Source organism: Morus notabilis, unplaced genomic scaffold, assembly GCF_000414095.1.
Source record: "Morus notabilis unplaced genomic scaffold, ASM41409v2 Scaffold87, whole genome shotgun sequence".
NCBI classification, from domain to species: Eukaryota; Viridiplantae; Streptophyta; class Magnoliopsida; order Rosales; family Moraceae; genus Morus; species Morus notabilis.
The window spans coordinates 492,286-502,824 of NW_010366183.1; the positions used below are offsets into that span (position 1 = coordinate 492,286).

General features: G+C 35.6%; 2 protein-coding genes across 2 annotated transcripts in view; one reads left to right on the forward strand and one right to left on the reverse strand.

The window, feature by feature from the left end:
- LOC21405960 (kinesin-like protein KIN-UA) lies at positions 1-8,119 on the forward strand. The gene is made up of 19 exons (XM_010109799.2): positions 1-309; positions 1,164-1,264; positions 1,358-1,480; positions 1,590-1,775; positions 1,923-2,144; positions 2,244-2,397; positions 2,950-3,099; positions 3,222-3,310; positions 3,601-3,804; positions 4,147-4,293; positions 4,906-5,034; positions 5,157-5,288; positions 5,436-5,574; positions 5,684-5,776; positions 6,191-6,316; positions 6,429-6,554; positions 7,156-7,299; positions 7,396-7,524; positions 7,619-8,119. Exons 1-19 carry the CDS (start codon positions 120-122, stop codon positions 7,777-7,779), a joined length of 2,745 nt encoding a protein of 914 aa, XP_010108101.1. The 5' UTR covers positions 1-119; the 3' UTR covers positions 7,780-8,119.
- A 2,253-nt stretch (positions 8,120-10,372) lies between these two features.
- The window catches only part of LOC21405961 (AT-hook motif nuclear-localized protein 24), a 1,557-nt gene continuing 1,390 nt past the window's right edge, over positions 10,373-10,539 (reverse strand). Inside the window, exon 2 of the mRNA XM_024173316.1 lies at positions 10,373-10,457. Within this exon, the coding sequence (XP_024029084.1) occupies positions 10,373-10,457 (85 nt within the window). The remainder of the gene's footprint in view (positions 10,458-10,539) is intronic.

Here is a 10,539-nt window from a genome sequence, read left to right on the forward strand (position 1 = left end):
TCTTCTTCTTCTTCTTCAATCTTCTCCAATTTCCTTTCCATTGTGTTTGTGGGTTCCTTCTTCGCCATTAATGGCGTTTCTGAGCTTCTGAAGACTTGTTGAACAGAGTTTCTGTTTCAATGGCGGCTTCCGGTGGTGGTTTTAATTACCGGAATGGGACTCAGAGAAGCTCGCTTAAAGTAGATAGGCCTCTCTCCGTCAACTCTAATCCGAAGAACAGCGTCAAATCGAAGCCTTTGTCGTCTTCTGCGGTCGTCCGTCGGAACAGCACCGGCTCCATTGCTGCCTCCCCCAAGGACGATACCGGAGGTTCGTTCCTTTCTTATTTTATTTATTTATTTATTCTGTTGTTGAATTGAATATGATTGAGATCTTCAGTTTCGCCATTTCTTGTGATTGCTATTTGTTTCTGGTAGTTTTACACTTTTTAAAAAAAATTATTGACTAAATAGGGAAAGCTGAAATCTTGAAGTCGAAAGCTTTTTTGTTCTTCAAGTTGTTTAAGTAATGGAGTTTTTGAATTTTTGAATTCTTGCTTGATGTGATAATCACTCTGGTGAAGATGGAGAAAGTTCTTTTTTTGGCCGGGGATGCATTTGTGGTCCTGTGTAATTGGATGTATATATGCAGTTTTTGAATTTGGATGTTTTTTTTTTTAAATAAATTATTTTCAAGTGGATTAGCAGTTTTCTACCAGCAGAAATTCCTGCCTTACTCAAGTATGAAAATTTTAAATTGGTTACATTATAGTCTGACTTCCCTAGCCAAAAAGAGGGGAAAAATCTGATGAACTTGATTAATATGCAGAAGGCTAAAACCTCTATTTTTGTTGATGAGCATCTTCAGTCGTGTTATGGGTTTCTCATCTTTTTGCCATGAATTAAAATTTGGCATAAAAAGCTGATTTTGATAGTGATAGGTGCATTTTCCTCCTGTCAATCTGTATCACGCTTTTGCAAATTTTTTATCTTTATTGCGATTTGAGAAACCCCCTGTTTAAATTTTGCAATGGTGAATTTTGGGTGATGGAAAGTTTTTTCATGGAAAAATGTTGTCCTTTTTATATCAGAGTTGAAAGGGATGCTTTTGTTGTTTACTCTATGCTTGTTTCACAAATTGTTGAGTTTTAGTTATTCATCTTATGTTCTTGTATGTGGATGTAGTTCCGGGGAGAGTTCGAGTAGCTGTAAGATTGCGGCCCCGAAATTCGGAGGAATTGGTAGCAGATGCCGATTTTGCTGATTGTGTAGAATTACAGTCAGAGGTATGATGCAATGTGAGATTAAGGTTTTGGTAGCTAACTATTCCATCACCCAAATGATTTTTTTTTTCTCATCATTGTGGTAAAAAATTTCAGCTAAAAAGGTTGAAATTACGGAAAAACAATTGGGACTCTGATACATTTGAGTTTGATGAAGTGCTTACGGAGTTTGCATCACAAAAACGTGTTTATGAAGTTGTGGCAAAGCCTGTTGTGGAGGTGCGCACACATGAAACTTATGTTTTGCTACTAAACTTGCACTAATTTAGTATTTATAGAAATTTCACTAGAAAAGCATCTCGTATTTAATTTAATTTCTTTATCCCAGAGCGTCCTGGAAGGTTATAATGGGACAGTCATGGCATATGGTCAGACTGGTACTGGTAAAACATATACGCTTGGACGACTTGGAGAGGAAGACACGGCTGCTCGTGGTATAATGGTGCGCGCAATGGAGGACATTTTTGCAGATATTTCTCTAGAGACTGATTCTGTGGCAGTTTCCTATTTGCAGGTAGTTACCTTTTAAGTAAATGTTATCATTCTTTTTCTAATATAGTCTTGTTGGATATTGATGGCTGTAATTAATCGAACTTGTTCCATGTTTAAAACAATTTTCTGATCATTTGTTTAAGTCTTGATTGTTTATGCTTGCATGTAGCTTTATATGGAGACTATACAGGACCTTCTTCATCCTGCAAATGATAATATTGCGATCGTGGAGGATCCAAAAAGTGGAGACGTCTCAGTACCTGGGGCTACTCTAATTGAAATTAGGGACCAGCAGAGTTTTTTGGAACTATTAAGACTAGGAGAAGCTCACCGTTTTGCTGCAAATACAAAGTTGAATACTGAATCTTCGCGTAGTCATGCTATTTTGATGGTAAATGTTCTTCTGAAAATTTGAAGAAACATTGGTTATTGGTTGAGAATTTGTAGGCTGATAAAGTTTGATCATTAACAATTATGTCTACTGCTACAGGTACATGTGAAGAGGCATGTAAAAGGAAAAGAATCAACTCTTTCAAATGAAAATGGTAACTCCCACATGGTAAAAAATCTAAAGGCTCCTATTGTTCGGAAGGGGAAGCTAGTTGTGGTGGATCTTGCTGGTTCAGAGCGCATAGACAAGTCAGGTGCATGCAGATAACCAATGAATATTACAACTGTAGTCTTGCATGATAAAAATTATTACTAATTAATCCCTTTCTTGTTGACTGGTATTTTATTCACACGAACAACTTGCAGGTAAATGTAGTAGATGCTTTTAGCTCGTTTATGGTTGTAAAGCCAACTAAGTTGCGTCTTTTATTTGTTGTCAGGGTTAATGCTTACGAGACATTTTAGCTGAACTAATAAGAAGTAAAAAGTAAATAGAGCAGTCAGTCGTGGGATAACCGAGAAAGTAACAAATGATTGCTTAGATGCAATTAACTTCGATAATAAGAAGGATATTTAAATAGAATGCGAGACTTAACTTATAAAGGGATTACATGCTCATCTGGGCGGTTTACCTGTGGATTTGTAATGCATTTGGTGACGTTTTTGTTACATTTTAGGAAGGTTTGGAATGAAGTCGTTTGATATTAAATCATGGCTCTGAGACTAGAGCACAACTTGAATGAGTTTCATGTACCTTCAGTTTTTCCTATGAGGTAGTAAATTTATTCGTCGACAACATTTTACAGGAAGTGAAGGACATACATTAGAGGAAGCAAAGTCCATCAATCTCTCTTTAAGTGCATTAGGGAAGTGCATTAATGCGTTGGCAGAAAACAGTGCACATGTCCCAGTGCGAGATTCAAAGCTTACGAGGTTACTTCGGGACTCATTTGGAGGTAAGAAGTAAATGAATTTGATCATTTTCTTTTCCTTTGTGGTCAGTTATATTCAATCATTCTAGATGGGGTTTTCCTTTAATGAGTAGTTAGTATTTCCTTTTTTATTGTGGTATTGACAGGCACGGCAAGAACTTCACTAGTTATTACAATTGGTCCATCCCCGCGCCACCGAGGAGAGACATCTAGTACTATTATGTTTGGACAACGGGTGTGTTTCAAATTCGTTTCCCTTTTCTTTTATTTGTGTATAAATTCTGTGATAGGCTAGTTAGTATAGTCTTCACTGTTGGTTTTTTGACATATTCTTAATAACATAAAGCCGTTGTTGAATAGTTATTTTTTTTTTTAGCTTTGTTATGTGCTTGATCATGAACCACGATCACGTGAGACTTCATTTATATTTTTAGCATACGTAACACGAATGGTTCATCATTTGATCCCTTCCTTCAATTCTGAAGAAGAATACTAAATTTGTTTCTTTTTTCCCTCCATTTTTAGGCTATGAAGGTGGAAAATATGTTGAAACTAAAGGAGGAATTTGATTATAAAAGTTTATCAAGAAGGTTAGATATACAACTAGACAAACTTATTGCGGAACATGAAAGGCAGCAGAAAGCATTCAAGGACGAAATTGAAAGGATAACTGTGGAGGCACAAAATCAGATATCTGAGGTCGAAAGGAATTATGCTGATTCATTGGAGGTAAATATTTGTATAAAATATTATGCACAATGCCAGAACATATCTCTGGCGTGTGTGTTTTGCTTTCTCAGTGTGTACATTTGTATGTCAGAGAGGGCCCTTAAGGGGGGGCATAAATCAGCCTATTACTGCACATGCTTATACGGTTTTGAGAAGCATGCATTATTGATTTGAGCAATTTTCTATAGCAAATTTGTATCAATGGAATTTCATTTAATTACATTTCCAAAGCAAGAAGGGAAACTCATCCATATTGCCTGTTAGTGCACGTACCACGTCAACTTATTTTGTTTAGTGCTTATAGTTGGTTGTTAATTGGAATGCATATTTTCATTTTTGTAGAAAGAAAGGTTGAAATATCAGAAAGATTATATGGAATCGATAAAGAAGCTTGAAGAGCAATTGATGATGAATCAACGAAATTGTGGCGGTGAAAAAATCACGAATGGACCAAAAGACGATGGTGCTAATGTAACATCTAACAAAGAGGTAGTATATTCCTTAAAAAAAAAAAGAAAAAGAAAAAAAAGAGGTTGTATCAAACTACATATCTTTTGAAATAGTATGCTTCTACTGTAGACAAAAATATGCTCTACTTGTGGTGGTGCTTTTTTTTCCCCCCTCCCAATTCTACATATCAGTTCCTTGGTTGTCTAATCATATAATATATTCCTTTTTTTTTTCTGTGTGATTCATCATAAACTTGTTTATCTGTCCGGATGTTTAAGGATGCAGTTGCTGGCTATATTGGCCGTTAAAATATGGTAACAAGAACAAACATTCAAACCATTCAACGTAATCAATGACATATTATGGACGAAATTATTTTTGTTATTATTATTATTTTTTTGTCATTTGATCATCTAGACAATTAACATTAATTCGACAAAAACTATGAATTGTGTGCTTACTGTTAGATCTTGATACGTGACTTTAAACAGTCTGAACCATTTATAGCACAAAATGAGACAAACAAAAAAAACTATAGGAACAAAAGCGGTAATAAAAGCCTATAAGAGGAAATAGATGTGAGCCTAAATTCACTCCAAAATTTCAATGTTCAATGATATCTTAAAACATAAGCAAAATTTGCTGTTGCAGAATTTGTCGGCAATTGAGGAGGTTGTTGAGCTTAAAAAACTGCTTCAGAAAGAAACTCATCTGAGGAAGGCTGCTGAAGAGGAAGTCAGTAATCTCAAAAATCAGCTTTCTCAATGGAAAAGGTCAGAGGTATGTTTTATTCTCTCTACTTGACTCCTTATATTTTCATTTTACCTTATTATTCTTGTCCCAATCTCATAGTTTGCTATTCAGTTCATGTTACATAGAATTTTGTTTTCGGTATGTGCTAGACAGCGGGGAATGCTGAAATCTTGAAGCTCCGCACAATGCTGGAAGATGAGACCCATCAGAAAGAGAAACTAGAAGGAGAAATAGCAGTACTACAAAGTCAGTTGATGCAAATAAGTTTTGAAGCTGATGAGGTAAGTTTATATCTAACATTTGTGGAGTTATGGGTCAATGAACATCTTAATTCGAGTATCGGAATAATAGAATTTCTGTAATAAGCAACATGTCCATGTGTGCATAGTATCTAAAGTGCGGATTGTAACTAGAATGCATTTTTGTAGACGAGAAAACGACTTGATCTGAATGAGCCTGGGAGAATTCTTGGTGGTATAGATTCTCTTATGGATCAAGTGAGGCATCCACAGCTTAAAGATTCAGGAAACGAAGAGAAGGCCTCAATAGCCAAACTCTTTGAGCAAGGTTCTAGCTTGCTCTTTTCTGATGGTTAATGTTTTATTTTGATGCTGATAATTTAAATTGCTTATATCTACTTCCTTTTCATAAATAATAAAAATGCAACATAATACAGTGGGATTGCAAAAGATCTTATCTTTGCTAGAAGCAGAAGATGCTGATGTGCGAATTCACGCTGTTAAAGTTGTAGCAAATCTTGCAGCTGAAGGTGAATTAACTTCCATACATTGTACCTTATTTCTATGCAACTTTTCGTTTTCAACACAAGTTTGTGTTTAATTACTAGTTGCTTGTCCCATCCTCATGCTATTCATTCGTGGTACTATACTTGTTGCTTGTGCTGGTTGGTGATTTTGTTCGGATGCGGAGAGCAAAGGGTAGTAGCTTTGAATTTGTTTCTACTTCAAATACCTTCTGTTGGAATATGCGGTGCCCCTTAAGATACCATATTGTAGGATCAAGATCTACTTATACCAGAAATCTTAGTTTCGCTTTTTGCTGAACAAAACTTTACTGTACTTGATGCTTTGAACAATTATCACTTCATGGACAAGTACTTGCAATGCTTTAAGGTCAATCAGAGCAAATTAGAAATTATATTAGGCTTGCTTCTTATGTGCAGAGTCAAACCAAGAGAAGATTGTACAAGCTGGAGGTCTAACATCCTTGCTGATGCTGCTTAAAAGCTCCGAGGAAGAAACCATACATAGAGTTGCTGCTGGTGCAATTGCAAATCTTGCAATGAACGGTAAAAGGTTTTGCATCTGCTATGGATGGTTTGTGGAATATGTACTATAAGCTTGGTTGAGAAATGGGGACTAGTTTCATCTCTGATTTTCTCCTATAAAATTTCTTATCAGAAAGCAACCAGGAGCTTATAATGGCTCAGGGAGGAATTAGTTTACTGTCAATGACAGCAGCCAATGCTGAAGATCCACAAACCCTTCGGATGGTTGCTGGAGCGATTGCTAACCTTTGCGGCAATGGTAAACTATTGACAATTTCAACGATTTTTTTTACATCCACGCCTTACCATTTCATGATTCACGTGTAGTTCACGTATTTAAGTTCAAGGATCTGTTAGTTTTACATAATGGTTAAGAATCTTTAGTAATAGAGCAGCTTATGGCGATGACTCAAATTTGTAGTTTTCTTTATCATTAAGTTACATAAGAAAAGAAGGGGCACTTATTTGGAGAATCGGATCCTTTTAACTCGTTAAAGCTGATTAGTTCTTAAAGAGGGGGGAAATAAAGGTGTAGTTGTATCCCGACTTTTTTATACCAACTCAATTTGCTGGTGAGTTGTCATTTTTGTTAATAGACCCATTTTCTATTAAAATAATAATAATAATAATAATAAAATAAAAAACATTTTTCCTCTAAATACAGACTTGGTATACCTACCAACAAAAAGATGACAAGTCATATGCCACGTCAGTTAATATTATAAGGTGGGACCCTAGCATTATCCTTTTTTAAATTGAAAAAGAATGATTAGAAAGGATTACCAATTGGGAATTAGTTAAAGGTAGCAAAACATTCTGTCGTCAGTACTCACTAACAAAGACAAGATTGCATGTTTCAGATAAATTACAGACAAAGCTACGGGGTGAAGGGGGGATAAAGGCGTTGCTAGGAATGGTCAGAAGTGGACATCCTGATGTTCTTGCTCAAGTTGCTCGTGGAATAGCAAACTTTGCGAAATGCGAATCTAGAGCATCCACACAAGGTAAAGGGCTATAGTATAGTAGATGAAGAAGGTGACGTTGATATAACATATAAAGATCCTACAGACTGAGTTGAACTTTTTTCCTGACGGATTCAGGGACGAAGCCCAGAAGGTCTCTTTTGATCGAGGACGGTGCACTTCCTTGGATTGTACAGAATGCCAACAATGATGCCTCGGCCATCAGACGCCACATTGAGCTTGCTCTCTGCCACTTAGCACAACATGGTAACTTAAGTACTTTTGCTCTCTTTTTTCACCTTAATTAGCCATTTACCATAGAACACAACCTAAAACTTCCCGAGTTACTTTACCTTCACAGAAGCCAACGCAAGAGAAATGATCACTGGAGGCGCACTATGGGAATTGGTTCGTATCTCACGAGACTGTTCACGCGAAGACATCCGAAATCTTGCGCAAAAAATGCTGACTTCAAGCCCTACTTTCCTTGCTGAACTGAGGCGGCTACGGATAGACTATTGACTAGTTTGTGGTATGCATGTTTGTGATTTTTGGCTAACTGAAGGTTGTATGGGGGGATGTAATTTTGTTGAAGAATTTGGTTTCTAGTCAAACAAAGAACGCTTCCACGTCCAACATCGCCCAGCTTTGTTCCTGCCGAGGTCATCAGCTGGTCCATTTTGGTTTATAGTAGTCATATAATAATATGTAGTTTGATTATTACATCTAAATTTGTTGATTATATTATGTCTTCTTGTCTCTCATTTATGTTTTTATCTTGGTGTGACCCTGCAGTGTTAGCTTCTCACGATCAGTTTGTATATTTATTGTATAGTAATAAATTGGAAAAGCAGGAAAATGAGAGAACCAATTTTTTTGTATCTCTTACAGACTCTTTTTTTTTTTTTTTTTTTTTTTTTTTTTCAATCCCCCCAAGAATATTTTGGTTTTTTTTTTTTTTTTTTTAATGGTCTGTTTTGATCCTTCGATTTTGTATATATACGCTATCACAGAAGTTAAAGCATATATTATTAAGGAAGCATCTTTAGTTATAATTAGAAAATGCTTAGTTATGAAAGTTTCTATGTACGGGTTGAATATAAAAATGTTTCAGTAGCTTCTTTATTTAACGCAAGTACAAATATCCACGTCGTGTTTGTCTTAGATATGTTTAAATAAAGCCTTTGACTGTGTAATAATTATTAGAGAAAAACGGGAATATTATGGCCAAGTATTCATCAATAGCCCTTCAATAATATAGTACAAGACTAATCATTTCATAGTACCCACAAGTTGCCACCGAAATCATAATAGCAAAATAATGAAAAATAATAATAGCACTATCTAACAAATAATGGAACAAAGTAGTAATAATTCATTTTGCATGATTAAAAGAGTTTGGTTTTCAAGAATGAAATTCCTAAATTTAATAGTGAAGTTGACCAACCAAAAAGGGGTAAGAAGAAATTCAAAGACTTAATAGATATAAAGCAAAAGAAGAACGTAGGAAAGAATCCAAGAATGGATAAGTTTGTAATGTACTACATTATACAAAGGCTTGGAAAAAAGCAACCAATGCAATGGGTATAAGTGGGAGTTCCATGATATCCCATATAGTACAGCTGCCCAATCCCTTGATTCTCTGAACCCAAGAGACAGAGAGAGAGAGAGAGAGAGAGAGAGAGAGAGAGAGAGAGAGAGGAGAGAGAGAGAGAGAGAGAGAGAGGCTTTTTGAAGGGTCGAAGGCACATTGTGTCTTGTGGGCTTTTAATGGAAGTGTTGTTGTTGTTTGATGTTTTGCCTCGTAAAGGAGCTTCTTCAGAGCAGTGCACGTGTATACCAGTACCCAAATATTTTCATGTCTCCGGAATATCCTCACAATATTATGCAAATTTTCAGATCAAAATCTCTCTCTCTCTCTCTCTCTCTCTCACTCTCTCTCTCTCTCTCTCTCTCACACACAGAGCAGAAAAGAGATAGAAACTTGTGGAAAACTCTCAGCCCATACCTCTTTGCTTATAAGAAAGTTAAAGCTACTTAAACAAGTGTGAAATTACTTGTGCCGAAAGCTTATAATAATTAGTCCAATATAAATACTACTACTTTTTTTTCCTACATTAATTTGAACGTAATAATGTATATAGGCTTCCATTGACACCAACAATTATACTGAATGTATAAAATTAAGTGTAATTAGACTATATATATATATATATGGTAAACACATTGGAAGTTTCAGTTATAAGTGATGTTGGTTTCAATATAAGTCTTTATGGGATAAAGTATATATACATTAAGCAAGAGAGAAAACTATTGCATGTGAAATTGGTCCAACCCCGTTTAAGAATGGAAAATGTACATAAATGTGAATGATGAACTATGTACTCTTATTGATTCCATGGACAATATTATTTTACCAAGGAACTACTAATCAAGAAACTAAACCAGCGTGAAATATGAATGAAATTGTTTTTTTATAATATGTTTGAATATATATATATATATATTTATATATATAGCGCTCATTTCTTAGGAAACAATAATACTAGAAACTAGAAAGCTGGATAATTATTGTATGTAACACAAATTAACTTGGGCAAACAATGGAGTGCATGGTAAATAACTCTCTCACTCCACCTCATCTTCTTAGGTCTTCAATTTCTAATTTTTATGCATAAACCAAACAAATTATATAGAGCATATGAAATAATTTGCATGGAATTGATCATAATCTAACTCATCATCATGAATTCATCATGAAATAATATACAAAGTCCTTCAAATCAACATGTGAAAACTAACCACCGCTCTAACCCATCATCAAAACGCAAAAACCGAAACCGAAAAAAGAAGAAGAGGAAGAAGAAGAAAATATAAATGTCAAGAAAAGAAAAAAAAAGAAAAAAAAAAGATAAACCTGATCATCATAATCATCAAAGCTAATTTGCTCAACAAACCACAAATCCTCTTTCCTTCCTTCCTAGCCATATATATAAATAAGTACATACATATATTATATATATAGCATAGCATGAGAACTACTTCTCCATCACGAACTGATCATCATCATCAACATCATCATCATGAACTAACCTCTTAACCGAAATAACTGTCGTTAGTACGGAGGCCGACCAGACGCCCAATAAGCCTCCGCCGGCATTTGGATTGAATTCAATAGATTCGGCGGCAGCCCGTGAAATAGCGTAGGTGCCCCACCCGAATTAGCCGCCTCCGCTGCTGCCGCCGCCGCCATTATCTGCTGCTGCTGCTGAGTCGAAAAGA